The sequence below is a fragment of the Fundulus heteroclitus genome, chromosome 9 (assembly GCF_011125445.2).
Source record: "Fundulus heteroclitus isolate FHET01 chromosome 9, MU-UCD_Fhet_4.1, whole genome shotgun sequence".
Taxonomy (NCBI): domain Eukaryota; kingdom Metazoa; phylum Chordata; class Actinopteri; order Cyprinodontiformes; family Fundulidae; genus Fundulus; species Fundulus heteroclitus.
The window spans coordinates 24,459,264-24,477,157 of NC_046369.1; the positions used below are offsets into that span (position 1 = coordinate 24,459,264).

A 17,894-nucleotide genomic window follows, 5' to 3' on the forward strand; every position below is an offset into this window, starting at 1 on the left:
GCAATTTTAAACATATTAAATCCAAAAGATACAGCTCTGACCAATGCCATCCTGTGTGTGTGGTTAAGTCTAAACATGTACGTCAAACATAAATCAAAATTCTCTTTTTTTATCCTTATAAGTGTGATGGCTTTCTTCATAGAGTTGTTTATGTCTCTGAATTGCTGCACACTTGAGCAGCTGCCCCTCATGGATGTTTTTCTTTTCTTAGTATGGAAGCTATCCCTGATTTTAGCAAATATATCCTTTTTCCCCCCTCCAAATATTTTTGACAAAGCCTGGACAATCTGGCAGATTCTCACCACAATGGATCCCCCACTCTTCTGTTAAAAAGCTGCCATCTGTGTCACCTTGGCTCCTGCAGAAAAGCAGCCTTTTACCTTCAACTCAGAAGTTTGCCACTGCAATGTTAATGCTTCCAGTATCTATACATTTTTTTTTTGTTTCTTTTATAGCAGCCTTCTTGCCAACAGGGTTGTTATGTAGGACAAAGCTTTTGTTGATGTCTGCGCAAGTGACAACGGAGCAGATCTGACGTTTGGGAGTACAGCCATGTTGGAGTCTTCACAAGATACAAGAGAGCAAAGCAAAACTGTTTTACTCTCCTTTCTTTATCAGCTTCCCTTCAGCGCTGACCTTTAGTTGTTTCAAAGGTGACTTTGTTTTTTTTACACGCTGGTGCTGCGCTTGCATTTTTCCTTAAAAAATGCAGCAGTGTCTAAATGTGGAAATGAAACAGACAAGAGATCCACAGTGGCTATGAGAAGAAGAACCAAAAACAGAATAGAGGCAATTTAAGCTGGGAGGGCCCTGCTTTAAAATATTCTCCTTGTAATTTACCTTGGATGCTGCGGAGTGATAGCTTACCTATTTACCATCTAAAGGATAGAGATGGATTTTAAGATTAGGAAAGCTAGATTCACCATAGCAACCCAGATATCTATTTTTGAATAAAATCAAGTGACACTCTCCCTTTGTTATTAGATCCACAATCTCCTGGAACATTTGTGTTTAGTGTAGCATGGTGTCATTATAAACCTTACATTCAGTGTGTGTGGCTGACTTAAAATAAGCATAGCAGTGCCCAATTTACACACCTCTTGTCTTTTATTCCTAGAATTTAGTTGGACCACCAGGATAAAAAGTTTTTTTTTATTTTATCTTGAAATACATCACCAAACCTTGTTTAGTTCTGCAACCTGGAGCTACTTGTAATTGTGTCGCTTTCAATTCTGTTTTCATATTAGAACGTAGAGTTCAAAATACTGTAAAGATTAAAAAATTAAATGCTGTGGTAATGTCTCATTGGAAAAGTGACTCACACACACACACACAGACACACACACACACACACACACACATATATATATATATATATATATATATATATATATATATATATATATATATATATATATATATATATATATATATATATATATATATATATATATATTTAATGTGTGTATGTGCGTGTGTACTTCAGGTTTCATTCTTCTCTATATGGGTATCTTTTAATGCATAACTTCTCCCTAAACTCAGCTAACTCATTTTAAGATGCTACAGAGTCTGTGTACAGCTGGTCATACTGCAAACTAAACGAGGACCATTCACTGCTCAAAGACCCACACAGAGGAAATACTGTTACATCTTTCAGTTTAGGCCTCCTATTGACCTTGGCTTTGAAAGCTGCAGGGGATGAGCATCTCAAGTCAATTTCCCTGGCAGATGGCACCATGGGAAGGTTTTGAATTGTCCTTCGCTTGAATGGTGCCACTTGACACAGCAGGCTGGACTTTCCTTCAGTTTTGGATGAGCGTAATGCTTCTGAAAAACTGAATAGTTCCAAAACGAGCTCGATGCACAGCTCCTCTGTGGAGGAAGAAGGGGAAGATAGCTCATTATGCAGCAAGCCCCCAAAAACGGCGAAGAAAGATTTAGAGAGGGTCTTCTTTTATTTTCATTTATTTTTTATCTTATTTTATTTTTTGTCAGGCTGCTGTGTAGACAGAGAAAATCTTCAAATGTCTGTCTCTGTGCCTGTGGGACAGTTGACCCTCCGGGGAGGTTGGATTCAGAGTCCCATCGGGAAGGTGGTTGAGCACTATCGCAGCTCCTTTGAAAACAGTATAGAGATTATCTTCCCTTGCGCTGTGCACATCTTATATTTCTAGAGCTGTAATTCACCAACTATAAACCAACTACTGTGTATTATAATCACTAGCCATAAAACCAGGAACATGTAATTTAATTTCCTTTTCTTCTTCCAGAGCAACAGCAAATGCTCAGTTCTCCCTAAGAGAAAATGTGACGTATCTTGCTGTTTTGAGTTTTCATGTCTCTCTCTCTTATTTACACTCATGTGTTTTAATTTACAGGAGCTGCACTGATGTGGTTTGCTGCATTATCTTTGTCATTGTTATCCTTGGGTACATTGCCCTGGGTACTGTAGGTGAGTTTGCTACATTGCTAGTGATTACATCACACAAAGTGAGTATTATTAACTCAAATATCTGGTGGTTTGAAGTGTGATAGATTTACATCTTCATCAAAAGAATATCCTGAGCTCTGGTTATGTCTTTACACAAAAGAAAAATCACAAAAAGAAATGGGGTTTTCTAAAAGTTTGGATAATAAAAGCAGCACCGTGTTTTACTGACCCACGTATTAACATGATTAGAGATATATTAAATTATTTTAACGTTTAATGTTAGCCTGCTTCATCCATTTCCAAACCAGTAAATGAGGTTAATTGAAAGAATTTGGACTTAGCCCTCACTGTGTGCATCCACAGATACGAGTTTATCAACCAAACAGACCCACAGCATGACACTGACTCATGCAAACATTCTTTCTCAACTTTTATATCATCCATTGATCAAACCTTTCTCCTGAATGTATAGACCCAGTCATTTAATTCAGTTTAATTAAAAAAAAACTTTAATAGTCCCAAAGAAAAGTAAATGTTGTAACTCATACTAGGTGGGGTTCTTCAGAGCTGTCATTGGATGGATGGATTCATTCATTCACACTCGGTATAACAGCAGCGCTCCTGTTGAGTATATTTATAACTTCAGGGTCTGGTGCTGTGTAGGACTTACCTGACTCCGCCAGATAGATTTGCTCCGCATATCCATCTGGAAACCTTCCGTTGAAGTAATTTTGGGAAGGGGCGAAAATACTGGTTAGCTGATTGGCCTATGTTGGTGATAGACGGGCCAAATAAACCAATCAGATTCGTCGTCGTTCGTAACAGAGCGACGACGAAACACAACCACAAACCAAGCTACTCTTGCTGCTGCAGGTAAAGGCTCGTTAGCTCAGCAAAGAAATACTCTGTAATTCGGATAAAACTTGCTCGATAGCCACGCTAATGCTAGTTTCATCGGCTGAAGCCGCCATGTTCTTTAGACTGAACTGTCGCGCTTCTCATTGCGTCACACCTCAACCCGCCTCAAAGCCAACGCTGATTGGACGTTCGTTTGGTGAACGGCTCCAAATTTCCTTTTACGGAAAGTAGCCAGACTGATTTGCGAGTAAAACCTTGAAAGCTTGCGAGATCAGGATGGTCTCACGAGGCTAGTGTAGGACTCCTTTAAACTATTTTAAAGGTATACTATGCAACCAGGGTTGATTTTCCAGCGAGGCTCCCCCCAGAGGGCGAAAGTAAAAGTGCACTGTCATAAAGATGCTCAGCTGTTCTGGTTTCTCCGTCAAGCCAGGCGCGGTTGTTTTGAGCTTAGCAGACAGGCGAACGCAACGAAAAGTGGAAAAAACGTCAGTACAGTCAATGATTAACACAGTGAAAGTGTGAACATGCACAGAGAGAGAGAGAGAGAGAAACCATTCCAATGTTACTTACAATCGCATCAGCAGAAACGCGAGGTCCGCGTCAGCCTTGCAGCCTTCTTTTTCTTTTAGCTCTCGCCATTCAGAAAAAGCTTGCCCGATGTTCACCCGTGTATGACTCCTCTCTCTGTCCAGAGCCATTCTCCTCTTTCTTGCCTGCTCCGACATGGGCTTTCGCTGTTTTCTCCCTGGTTCCGTCATGATAATTGCACAAATATCGCCACTGCGCTAGCAACCAGCATGCCTTTCACTGGGGGCGTGTAGCAGTTCTCGCCGTAAAGCAAGACCGACTCCCGCGATGCACAGACTTCTGAGCCTGTGGGTGCGGGCCGAGAGCTCCTGCAATTGCAAGTGCGGTATTTCCCCTACAGACCACCAGGGCGGCCGAGAAAACCTTTGTTCGACCTGAAATGACTCATTTAATCATCCAAAACGGTATGGAACATATTAATTAACTGAAAAATGTTGCATAGTATGCCTTTAAGGTAATGCAATTTGATGCATTATCACTTCTAAAAAGGAGGGTAATGCCTTGACTAGTATCCCATTTAGAATTAACAATGATCACATGTAAGTAAAAATGACTATGTTCCTGGTAATATTCAAAATGTCAAGATTCATGCTTTTGAAATAAAAATCAGTTGTTCTTTTCCCTAGCCTGGATCCACGGAGACCCCAGGAAAATCGTCTATCCAACTGACAGCCAGGGCCAGTTTTGTGGTCAGCAGAACACTTCGAATGCGTAAGTTTAAAAAAAAACAACAACAAAAAAATGTCTTTACAGTGAAATAATTATGATGTCCATGTTGTCTGTCAGCTTTCCATTGTTATCTTTACACTTTAGATAGGCTTACTACAGGCTACAGCACAGTACACATGAGATGATTTGTGATTAATCCAGGGAAGTCTTTAATAAACAGACCACAGCATGGGTTTGTTTTTCTGTGTGTGTGTGTGTGTGCTTAAAGGCTTTCTGAGAAATAGACTTTTAGATCTCTGTAATCTACATCCCCGCTCTGTCTGCATCTTCTTTGTAGAAACAAAGCCATATTATTCTATTTCAACATGCTGAAATGTGCCAGTCCTGCAGTTTTAATTAACCTCCAGTGCCCTACAACTCAGGTATGAGACTGAAGACAGCGCTGTCTGGTAAAGCGCAGCACAAAACTGAACATTTTTTTCTCAATCCCTCCTCCAAAACCGATGAAGACTGTCCTCAAGAGATGTGTTTTATCCCTCAGCTCTGTGTCTCCAAGTGCCCTGACAGATTTGCCACCCTGCTGGAAGTTTCAAGTAACAACAACTGGGATTATTACAAGCAGTTCTGCAAGCCTGGCTTTGTCATTGGCAGTAAGGTACGAAACCGTGGCTGACACTGTTTTTCTGCAAACTGATTTATAGTTAAAACAAGACAATTTATCTTCCACCTAACATCTAGTTTTGTATTTTATTTTTTGCTCTCAATATTACTATTTTTCAAGTATAATTTTGGAGCATTAAGGCTGGTTCACACGGCAGGATTTTTAGTCAGATTTTCTCCCCAATCTCCCCCTTCCGAGAGGCGCAGATCATCGGCGGGTCTCTTAAAATAATCTAAGAAAATATTTTACCGTGTGTGATTGTTACGTCCCCAAAACCGTCTAGGGGTATTAAAGAGGGGAGGGGGCCGTAACAATGGATAAACCAGAGAAAAAGGACAAGACAAAACCAGGAAGGTAACGTTAAAGTTTTATTATTCAAAAGTAATCTGAAGCGGTTTGAAAGGGGAAACTGGGAACCTGAAAGAAACAAGAGAGTAACCACCAGAACCAAGATCTCTAGCAACCAACCAGTCCTCCTACACAGCCCCACAGAGCTGCAGTACACATGCTGCCCAATTGGCCAAGAGGCCCTGAACATCAGTTCCCCAGCTAGCCTTATACTCTGCCAATCAAGAGCCAGAGTGAAGACAGCTGGTCCTGCTTAACCTGCCGGAGCTCAACAGCAACCTGAAATGGGGGGAAAAAAATCCTACATGCAGCCACCACTGCATGTAACACCTCCTCCCATAAAATCCAAGCCCTAAAAGAGAAAAAACAAACAACCAAGAACAATACCAAACAGCCCTCCCACATCCACCCTTTTAGGATCAACCATACGCACGGGATGAGGCATCTGCCACCACAGCTCTCCTATCACAATAGGGCTTCAACATATTGATGTGGCACAATCGGGTCTTCCCTCTGCGGTCAGGTGTAGAAATTATGTAATTTAAGTCCGATACTTTGCTCCGAACTGTGTAGGGGCCAGAAAAACGAGCAGCCATACTAAAACCATTGACAGGTAACAACACCAACACTCTGTCACCAGGATGGAACTGTCGGTGAACTGTACATCTGTCAAAGCTCAACTTCATCTTAGTCTGGGCTGCAACAAGAGCCTCCTTAGCTCCTTGATCAACATGTTCAAATGGCTCCCCGATAGCCGGGACTGGGTGTAGTGGAGCGAGGGTGACTTTTTGATTAGCTTTACCCACCATCTGACAGGTGACACAGTTTTGACAAAACCGAACCACATCTGCTTTTAATCCTGGCCAAAAGAAGTGTTTCAAAATCAGGTCGTAAGTCTTAGTGATACCCAAATGTCCAGCCTGTAAATGTTCATGGGCCAATTTGAGCACGTGCTTCCGATACCCAACTGGCATGACTATCTGGTGAAGAGTTTGCCAATTTTCCCCAGGCGTATCACCAAGATGCTTTACCCATTTATGCATTAAGACACCATGGTCAGTAAAGAACGAGTGTCGTTTTCCCTCTTTAACCTTATCTGACTTCACAACACATTTTACTAACGTTGGATCCGCCATCTGTGTTTTAATAAGCGCTTCTCGAGTCATAGGTAGTAATGCTTTGACAGGGAACTCCTTTTCCCTACTGACTTCCTTTTCTTCAACTGGCAATTCCCAATCATCAGCTGTGACTGAGCTGAACAGTGTGTCAGAAAGGTCAATATCTTGCTCATTCGTGCGTGCTTGAGCTCTAGTCACCACACTACCTGTGAATACTTCTGGCAATGTCTCTACCAAGACATCTGGCTCTAAATCAGACACGGGGGTATTCACCACTTTCGGTACAGGGTAAACTTTCCCTCCTGCTAAATCGTTTCCCATTATAAACTGCACACCATCAATGGGAAAACAGGGGCACACAGCCACCGGAAAGACTCCCGAAACCAACGGTGTTTTTACATGAACATAATGAAGAGGGGCAGGTAAATAACTCATCCCAACACCTCTCACAATGGTACCTGCCTCACAGGCCGACCTCTGATCAAAAGGCAACACATTGCTTAAGATTAAGGATTGTGAACCACCGGTATCCCTCAGCACTTTTACTGGTTGCTGATCTTCAGGTTCACCTGTAAGAGACACAAAACCATCAAAAATGAAGGGTTTAAAACATTCCTCAGGCTGATCAGCTTTAACCAATAGCTCTCTCATGGAATGATTAGTGGCTGTTTGAATTAGTCCCACTCCTTTTGATTGTTTAGATGAAACCCCCTGCTGTTTACATTGGTACAATTCACAGTCAGCAATCAGGTGTCCAGGCTTAAAACAGAAAAAACACTTCCTCTTGGCTTTCAAACTTGATGAAGATGGAGGGGGGCAAGAAACTGATACACTGTCAACGTGAGAAGGTAGATTATGGAAAGAAAGATCACGCTTACTGAAAGTTGACTTGTGCGTCAAGGAAAACTCATCAGCCAAGACAGCAGCCTGCTGTAAGGTGTTGACTTTTTGTTCATTCAGGTAAGTGGCAACCTCTTCAGTTACACAGTTTTGGAATTCCTCAAGCAGAATTAATTCTCGGAGGGAAACTTGATCTTTAATTTTACATGCTGCACACCATCGATCAAAAAACAACGCTTTCTCCCGTGCAAAATCAACATGTGTTTGGCTCATGGTCTTTCTAAGAGCTCGAAAACGCTGCCTGTAAGCCTCTGGCACCAATTCATATGCCCGCAAGACTGTAACTTTAATTGTCTCATATGATAAACCCTCCTCCATGGAAAGCGAGACACAGGCTTCCTGAGCTTTACCAGTTAGTTTACACTGCACCAGTATTGCCCACACCTCTCGGGGCCAGTTTAATGCCAAGGCAATCCTTTCAAAAGCTCGAAAATAGCTATCAACCTCAGAATCACAAAAAACAGGTACCAGGGGAACGCTTTTGGTGACATCAAAGGCAGGAGATGCAACTACATGAGACTTAAGGGGAGGAGTTGGACCAGCTTTCAGCTCCAATTCCCTCATCCTAATAGCGGTCTCTGCTTCAAGCTTCTTCAATTCCAGTTCCCTACCAAGCTGAAATTCCCGCTCACGATCCTCTTTCTCCAGCTGAAGGCGAGCAAGACGAACCCTCAACCGAGCCTCCATCCTTGAACCAGCAGGTGATTCTTCTGAAAAAAGTTCATATTGTGGTAATGTCACAGGTTTTTCCTCCAACCTACTAGTGTTACTAGTTTTAGGAGTCACATTACGAAAACTAGCAATGTGACTAGACACCTCTTTCATTTTGGGAACCCCCATGTCATCACCACCAGAATCCTCAATCTTCAAGCTGGAATCCTCAACTTTCAAGTTAGACTCAGCCGCTGCTTCTAAACTAGTTAAGATGCCATTATTACAAAAACCCACTACTTAGAAATCCCTTCAAAATAAAATAACGTTATAAAATCTGTGATGGGGCAGCCAAAAATGAACAAAAGAAGGGAGATTACACAGACCAATCCGCTCATAGGACCGTCGGATCTGGTAACTCTCCCTCTACCCTACCATACCAACAACCAGCTGACCTAACAAAATAAAAGAAACAAAGCCACGGAAAAATGAGACGACTGATCCCACCACAAAAAAAAAAAAAAAAACTTAGCATGGACGAGCCCCCAAATTGTTACGTCCCCAAAACCGTCTAGGGGTATTAAAGAGGGGAGGGGGCCGTAACAATGGATAAACCAGAGAAAAAGGACAAGACAAAACCAGGAAGGTAACGTTAAAGTTTTATTATTCAAAAGTAATCTGAAGCGGTTTGAAAGGGGAAACTGGGAACCTGAAAGAAACAAGAGAGTAACCACCAGAACCAAGATCTCTAGCAACCAACCAGTCCTCCTACACAGCCCCACAGAGCTGCAGCACACATGCTGCCCAATTGGCCAAGAGGCCCTGAACATCAGTTCCCCAGCTAGCCTTATACTCTGCCAATCAAGAGCCAGAGTGAAGACAGCTGGTCCTGCTTAACCTGCCGGAGCTCAACAGCAACCTGAAATGGGGGGAAAAAAATCCTACATGCAGCCACCACTGCATGTAACAGTGATGTTTTCAGAGAGATTGGGTCCGCTTGGTAGAACGTCAGGACCGCTTCAACCTCAAATCGGGGATATCGAACATGTTGGATTGTCTTGCCCCGATATCCTAGGGTGTGTGGTGTCCCCTGAAGTCCAACGAGCAGGCAGCCTGTTGAATGAGACCAGAAAGCGAGGTGAAGGATTTCCAGAGGGAGGAGGAAAAAAAAACTCGCTCCATTTCACAGTACAGCAAGCGTAGAGCCCCTGGTCGCGTTATCTTTGCTTCTTTAACCAACGCCCCCTTTCGTTTGGTTATGTTTTTTTCGCCGTTAAAATCATTTCACAAACTATCGCCATTATTCTTCCTCGTCGTCCATTTTTATTTACTCTGAACTCACGTTTGATCTTGAGAGGATTCGCAAGATTTCCCGTCTGACATCTGAATGATCTTAAGTGTTGTGTGTTGACCTTGCCATCTTGACCGGACTCCACACACTGTACGGGCAAACTGGTTTTATCTAGGATGTTTTATCGTTTCGTGGGGTGTCTCTCAGGCTTTGAAAATCGGCCGACCATTTTAAAATTCTGCCTTAAGTTCCACGTCTCCAGTCATGAAACCGAACAACTAATTCACACGCTTTGAGAGACAGGCGGAAATGAGCCAGCCTTTACTCATGCTCACCTCAGCTGTGTTCTATCGACTGGCGGCAGGTCAGTGGTAATGACGTTCGCATGATGCTGTGTAAGGTGTTGTGTGGGAGCAAAAAAACACCTCTCATATACTGTTTGAACTGAATCATCAGCTTGCTTCCCAAAAATCATTTCAAGTGCGAATTCAAACTGAATATTGTTCAATTCTGTCAGAACTAAACTTTGGGTTATTTCAGAGTAAATGATCAATGAATATTAATTAACTAACACATTAATATTAAACCTGTTGGTGAATAATTTGTAGTACTATACATTTCTGTACAAGACCCAAAGAAATATTATTCAAGCGTGAGTGATTAAAAACTTGGAATGGCAATTATTGTACTGTAATCTCCCTTTTAACCGACTGGTTGGTCAGTGACTTTTATGTATTTTCAGATGTATTGAACATTGTCCCTCTGTTACTCTTTCAGTCAGTTGCAGAGGTCATTCGAGATGAAGATTGCCCTCCAATGATTGTGCCAAGCAGACCACGTAAGTGACGTAACCAACAATAAGTTGTTTTCTGCCAGCGGACAACAGCTGAGCCCAAAATTATTCATACCCTTGGCAGATTTAGGATTAAAGTTTTTGCCAACCTGTTTCTTCTGGCTGGAATTAATAATCATATATTAGAGAAGCCCAAACAGAGGCCAGACATGAATCTGATAAAGTGTCTGTGAAGGGAGCTAAAGTTTAAGGTGATGGCGAGATAGCCTTCTAATCTCAAAGATTTGGGAGCTCATCATCAAAGATAAATCATCAAAATTCAACTGGAAAGAAAAGCTGCTCAGCAATTACAATTATAAGAAGGGTTTAATTGTTGTTATACCAATAAAAAAAAATCCCATTGAGTATTTAAGAGGGTATAAATAACTTTTGACGTGTAATAAGGTGTCAATTAAAACAGATATTTTTTCAAAAGTGATACCACTTTTACATTGTTGTCTCATCTTTTGAGATATGTTATTGTCTTTTCCTATTAAAAGGCAAACTTTTTGTTTTTAAAAATACATCTGCCAAGAATATAAATAGCTTTGGGCTTAAATGTAAATACAAGAGTTCAATGTTTCCTTTCCCACTTGTGTTTCAGTCCTACAGCGGTGCTTTCCCGAGTTCAAATCAAAGGACGGAGTATTAACTGTTGCCGATCAGACCACCTTCAAAGACGGTGACAACAACAACAGGAACGTCACTGTTCTCAAAGATGCTGCCATGTAAGATCGACTTTTAGACAGCCTGAATCTTTGCCTTACTCTTTCACGTCATACCTTACCCTAAAAAAATCACTTCTGTTTGTAAAATGTCTTAAATGTTGTTGGGTTTTCTCCAAGGTTTGGTTTTGCAACAAAAAATATATTATATTGACTGGCCCTGCCTGTTTATCAAGAACAGCCCCTGACTACTTTGTCACTTTCTTCTTGGGTCATTAATTACGACATGTGTGTTATTTTTCTAAAGCGTTGTTTTGTTGTTGTTGTTTTTATCAACAGTATTTGTCAGATGAAAGAATGGGGTGTGGTGCCCCCTGGTGGTCATTATTTGTTTCACCAGTTTCTGCCAGCATCTTGACTTGGTGGTCATTATGATGCAGATTTTGCCCCAAAATATGTAAAATCTCTGGCAGATAGACACCGTGTCCTTCCTGATGATGGCTGGATAGTCACATGATTTTAATACTTGTGTATAATTGTTTGAATAAATGAAGGCAGCTCCTTCAGGCATCTAGAATTTGTATCCAAAGATAAATCAGACATATGGAGGTCCCGTTTTCTGTTCCTGATATTTAGGCTTTTTTTCATAATATTATACAAGGAAGCAATGTATTCGAGGTTTACTATTAAAAAAGTTGTCAGAAAATGAACATATCAAAAGCTCATAAAGCCATTCCCGTTCCCAAATAGTTTAAAGTTATGGCTGTCTAAGTGAGTGTGCACTACTAATTTTGAAGAAACAAATAAAAACATTTTAAACAATTAATTCAGTGCAATCCATGAAATATAGTTTAACAATCCTGTTCAAATTTATTTTGTGTCCTCTTTCTCTCTCACCTGTTTGTCTTCTACAGAAGAATAGCCAGTCTACTGAATGCCAAAGAAGTTGGCATAAAGATCTTCGAGGATTATGCAAACTCCTGGATATGGATCTTAATGTAAGCATGGCAGTGTTTTTTTGTAAATATTCTCAGCAGGTCTTTATTCTGTGAATATTTTGGTAAGACCTTTCCCAACAGGAATTGGATGTATTTGCTTATTTTGAGCTTCATATGCTGCACACTTTTCTACTTTGAACCGGCAAAGATGTAATCCTATCAGAAAAAAATGCTCCAACAGATGAATGGATTAGCTTGACCGCCACGACACAGAATAAGCTAAACAGGATGTTTGCTGTTTTCATGCCAACCTGTCTCTGTGTTGCCACAGAGGCCTGGGAATAACCATGGTGCTCAGTCTGACCTTCATCCTGCTGCTGCGCTACATTGCTTGTGTGATACTGTGGGTCATGATTTGCGGTCTCATCTCTGCAGCCGGCTATGGTGAGTGTGCACTGACTCACTTCAACGGCAGCTACCGAGCACACAACTTGATTATATTTCTGAACAGTTATGCTTTCAGTTCTGGTCTGATCATAAACGCTTTTACGGTGCCTCTATTTTTTTTATCTTTCTCTCAGGTATCTGGCTCTGTTTCAAAGAGTACAGTGTTCTGAAAACAAGGCCAGATGCGAATGTCACCATCTCTGATATCGGCTTTCGGAAAGATCTCACCGTTTACCTTGAGCACAGCCAGACATGGCTCATCTTCAGTACGTCATAATCTACCATACCTAGATATTAATACTTTCTTTTCTAGCTCTGGTTTCTGCATGTTTTCCAACATGGCTGTAAGGGTTTTCTGATCACTGTGCATAAAATGATGGCTGCACATTTGTTATTACTGTAGGTGGTTCAAACAGCCTCAGTTATCTGTTATTGTTTTACTTGATATGTTTTTATGTCATTTAATTTAATGTATCTATGTTCCATATGTAAGTTTACTGCCTCTTGGCCAGGACTCCATTGAAAAAGAGGTTTTTAATGTCAATGGGATTTTTTTCCTGGTTAAATAAAGGTTAAATAATAATATAAAATCTAATACCAAACCAGTGTACTTTTGCCAAGTTTGGGTCACTTACCTCTGCAGAAGCACAGTCATTAAATAGTAATATATTCTTATGATATTAAATGAATACCTGATAAGTGTTTGTTTTGGTGTTTGTTTTTCAGTGATCTTGCTTATTGTGATTGAGGTCATCATCGTGATTATGCTGATTTTTCTGAGGTCGAGCCTAGCCGTCGCTTTTGCACTACTGAAGGAGGGAAGCAGGTGAGTGGGAACATAAGCGCTAATCATTGAAATGTATAGTTTACCCTTTTTCATTAATACAATGTTTGGTGTTGTTTCTAGGGCCATCTTTTACATCATGTGTACGCTCTTCTATCCGATCATCACCTTTTTTCTCCTGGCCATCTGTATAGCCTACTCTGCTGTCACAGCAGTGTATCCTTCTAAGTGCTCAGACATGGATGAGTTGTGTTGCATTTAGCAGTCTCTGGCAGTTTAGCTATAAGAACATTCATTCGAGCTCTCTACAAGAAAAGATCATGTGATTGAAGGTACGGAGTCATCTCTATAAATAAGAATATCCTGGAATGTTTATTTATTTAAGTAATTCAGTTTAGAAAGTGAAAATCCTATGTCATATAGATTGAGTGTTTTGGAAAATTACATACTATCACTAAAAAGTATTTTTAATACAGAAATTTGGGCTTAATGAAAAGGATGTCTTGTCATATGCTCCATTTGCATGATTTACTGCATCAAAGCAGCATGGTATAATACCATGCTCTGACGATGTTTTTTTAGGGCAAGGTGGGACTAAGCCATGAGTAGCAGCTGTTCACATGCACATACATGCACCCGCGGCCAACCTGGCTATGTAAACACGAGACTTTAGAACAAATCAGAGAGATGCGGTGTGACGTCAGACCATCTGAAAGATTACCATTAGTTCTTCTGTTAAAAAAATCACTATTATAATTACGTTATTTTTTTAACTATAAGTCGCATCAGTCAAAAAATGCATCATAAAGAGGAAAAAAACATATAAGTCACACCGGACTATACGCAAGTTTTTTTTTAACACAATCCGAGACTAAAAACTGACATTTAATCTGGTAAAACTATTTATTAAATTACACAGCTGCATCAATAACATGGAACATACCTGGGATAATGAATGGGATAAATTAGCAACTCCAACTGACGGCACGTTACGCTGAAAGTTGTCAAACGTATGCTGAAATTAGACAGTGAGCGTAGCGATACTACGTGCTAAGCTGACAGTATGACACGGATGTTTGAGAGCAACATAGAACTCATGTCCATCAGGGAAGTTGGAAACCGCCCAGACAACAGACCTGGCAGCTTCAGCGACAGCCCATTAATTGGGTTCTGTCGCAGTCTGAGCTCTTCCTTCGAGTTGCACCACGCAACGCTCCACTGCGTGAATTCATACTGAAACAGTGAAATAACATACAAATATGTGTTCGGTCTTTGTTGTCTATAAGTTGATGTTTTATTTAGTTTTTAAGTGGTACAGGAGCACTTTTCACAAGACAAGAGCGCCCTCTTGCGGCTATAGATGGTAATGTTTACTCCTTGTTCATGCTGGTCAGTATGAATTACCATTTAAATTCAATATATAAGTCGCACCTGAATATAAGCTGCAGGCTCAGCCAAACTATGACAAAAAGTGTGACTTATGGTAAATTTCCCTTATTGCTCCTTTAATATTGTAATTTCCTGAGAAACTGAAATGGTTTTCATAAGTTGTTGGCCATAATCTTTATAATTAACATAAGCAACTATATCAGCTTTTGCGTTCTCTGTGAAATAAATGAACAACACTATTCTAATTTATGGGAATGCCCCATTATTTGGTTTTAATGTGCAGTAGGTATAAGAGACTGACTTTTTTATTTAGGGGGTATCCTGCCTTAACTGATGTTCCCTCAGCTTTTTGGCCTCTTCAGGTAAGGCGGTCTACAAGGTGGCACCGGCTGACGATCAGTGCATGTATGCAAACCTCACATGCAGTCCAAAGGTTAGTCCCACACACTCACCCACAATGCACTGTGTCCATGTGAGAGATTATATTTTGACAAAGATAATTAATTGTGATTACTTCTTTCTGAAAGTACATGCAACAAGGTCACACTGTTGAATAAACACATGATGGTCTCAGATACACAGTTACACTGTTCACAAATCATTATGCAAGTATGTGACTTAATAACGAGTTCACATGTGTTTCTATGTTTCAGACCTTCAATCAGACCAATATTACCAAAGCTTGCCCCGGAGCTCAGTGCATGTTTGCTTTCTATGGTGGAGAGAGCGTGTACCACCACTACATTCTGGTTCTCCATCTTTGTAACCTCTTCATATTCCTCTGGCTGGTCAACTTTGTCCTGGCCTTGGGGAAGTGCACCCTGGCAGGGGCGTTCGCCTCCTACTACTGGGCCAAGAGGAAGCCGAAAGACATCCCTTCCTGCCCTGTTTACTCTTCATTCATCAGAGCTATCCGGTAGGTTTCAGACACGCTTTAAAGTATGTTATGAACAGCTGTTTATGTAAATATAAATTAATAAGATTGGGCTTTTGGTTATTGAACAGCAAATGTAAAAGAAAAATCTAAAAAACATAAAAAGGTTTGTTGGTTTAGGATTACAGCACTGATCACAATATACTTGCCTTATATGGACAGTAACAAAGACAAACAATTAAATGAGACGAGTGAACCGAAGTAGCTGCTTGGTTTGGATTATTTCTGCACCAGTATAACAATTAATCACAGCTAAATGATAGTTTTTTTTTCTTGCATTACAGTTACCACACCGGTTCCCTAGCTTTCGGTTCTCTAATCCTTGCTATGGTGCAGATGGTCCGAATTGTTCTTGAGAACCTTAATCACAAATTGAAAGGCAAGTTGGGACTGTTTAAGAAACTGGTGTTTTTCCTCTGAGTACAATGAACAATTATTTCAAATGAAATGTTGCTGCTGCTTTTCCAGGGTCCCAAAATGCTTTGTCTCGGTTCCTGCTTCGCTGCCTCAGTTGCTGCTTCTGTTGCCTGGAAAATTTCATCAAGTTTCTTAACACAAATGCATACATTATGGTAGGTCATTTCCAGAAGTGCTGATGATTAATTTACCTGTTGGCTGTTGCAGCTGTTGCTTGGCCAAATCTGAACCCCTGAGCTTAACTAACCACATACTTTGTTTTTACCAACAGATAGCAATATATGGGCAGAACTTCTGCAGATCTTCCAGGGAGGCTTTTGATCTCTTGATGAGGAATATTGTTCGGTGTGTACTCGTCTTAGCTTTCTGTTACCTCCACTTGACTAAACATCACAGCAGCACATAACTTGCAGCAGAGACTTTCTAACAATCAACAAATAAGTCTTCCATATAAAAATGTGTTGCTTTCTGTAAATTGGGTCGGATAAAACTACATATTAGAAATAACACCTAGTCATTATAGAGAGTGCACACCCTTTGTAATCGTTTTAAACCTCATTTTACACATAATGGTGCTTAAGGGTAACTTACGTGTTTTTTGAAAAGTCCTCTCCATCGCTCTGATATCTTTGTTTTCACCTGTGAAGGGTGGTTGTCCTGGACAACGTCATCTCCTTTCTGCTGTTCTTGGGAAAGCTGGTCATTTCAGGAGGAGTTGGTGAGTTTTACCTTCACTTGGCCTCTTTAAATAGTAGCATAGCAAAATCTGCTTCAAATCCCCGTTCTGTCTTTGTCCTTTGAAAGACAATATTCCTAAAGAACTCTTTTCAACTCAGTTTGAGGATTTGAACCACAATCCTGCCCCCTCCTTCCCCTTTTTCTAGTCATACTGACCACTCAAAGCACTTTATGATAGACCCACATTCACCCAATCGCCCTCCCTAACACTCACAGCTTCATACATCAATAAACACATCGCTAAGCCAATTGGAGTTAAGTGATTTGCCCAGGAGCACATCGACATGTGGCAGAAGGGAGCTGGAATTGAACCCACAAGTTCCTAATTACTAGACGTTTACTCCACACACTGAGCCACAGTCACCCTGGAGTACATAACTCCATCACAGCGCGAAACAGAAATGTTCAAGACGTACAACCAAGTATGCTCATGGTCATTACTAGCGGAATTTTATGGAAATTAATCCAACATGCAGGTTTTTGGACATCCATGTTCGGGTGTACCCAGGGAAAAAAACACATGCACTGGGAGAACATGTAAAGTCCTTGGTCACATAGGGCCTTCTTGCTGCAGAGCAACAGTGACAACATCTGCACCGCCGTGCACCACTTTTTTTAAATCCATTGTCTGAAAATGGAACCCGGTCGACACACCTGCAAACCTACCAGCCAGGAAAAGCCCCATTTAAACCCTTGTAAGAGACACAGCAAACATGGAAGAAGGTCATGTTCAATTCTGAGATCAAAATGTTGTATTTGAGTCCAGAATTTATCACCTTAGCCAACATAATAAAATACGATACAAATAGAAATAAAACTTGTTGAAGGCAACAAAAGACTTTAGACCAAGGCAGAAGTTCACTGCTAAACCCAACAGGGAATCTTTAACAGGACATAAAAATTGTTGCTTGCAGACGCTCTCTATAAAAGGTAGTTCTGGTTGACTCAAGGGGATGAATACTTTGCCACAAAAAAAACAAAACATGTATCATTCCCCTTTCATATAAAATTCCAAATAAAATACCTTAAGGTTTGTGGTAGTAACTTCACAAAATGTTAAAAACTTTTATAATTTCACTGGTATGTGGTGAAAACCAGTTGTACAGTTGTATTTCTTCAGACAGTATATCAATGTATTATTTGTTGAACTAAATGTATAGGATGTATTCACCAAATAAGTAATGATGCACCTATGTGAATTTAACACATTTTGTAGACTTTATATCTCAGAA

The 17,894-nt window shown here is 40.6% G+C and overlaps 1 protein-coding gene across 1 annotated transcript in view; it reads left to right on the plus strand.

The window, feature by feature from the left end:
• The window catches only part of slc44a5b (solute carrier family 44 member 5b), a 41,319-nt gene that overhangs the window by 20,320 nt on the left and 3,105 nt on the right, over positions 1-17,894 (plus strand). The window contains exons 3-19 of the mRNA XM_012864836.3: positions 2,379-2,452; positions 4,507-4,591; positions 4,887-4,971; positions 5,091-5,204; positions 10,296-10,356; positions 10,955-11,078; positions 11,930-12,013; positions 12,285-12,397; positions 12,535-12,666; positions 13,127-13,226; positions 13,308-13,400; positions 14,919-15,006; positions 15,227-15,489; positions 15,792-15,886; positions 15,976-16,079; positions 16,196-16,269; positions 16,572-16,642. Coding sequence (XP_012720290.2) covers positions 2,379-2,452; positions 4,507-4,591; positions 4,887-4,971; positions 5,091-5,204; positions 10,296-10,356; positions 10,955-11,078; positions 11,930-12,013; positions 12,285-12,397; positions 12,535-12,666; positions 13,127-13,226; positions 13,308-13,400; positions 14,919-15,006; positions 15,227-15,489; positions 15,792-15,886; positions 15,976-16,079; positions 16,196-16,269; positions 16,572-16,642 — 1,760 coding nt within the window. The remainder of the gene's footprint in view (positions 1-2,378; positions 2,453-4,506; positions 4,592-4,886; positions 4,972-5,090; positions 5,205-10,295; positions 10,357-10,954; positions 11,079-11,929; positions 12,014-12,284; positions 12,398-12,534; positions 12,667-13,126; positions 13,227-13,307; positions 13,401-14,918; positions 15,007-15,226; positions 15,490-15,791; positions 15,887-15,975; positions 16,080-16,195; positions 16,270-16,571; positions 16,643-17,894) is intronic.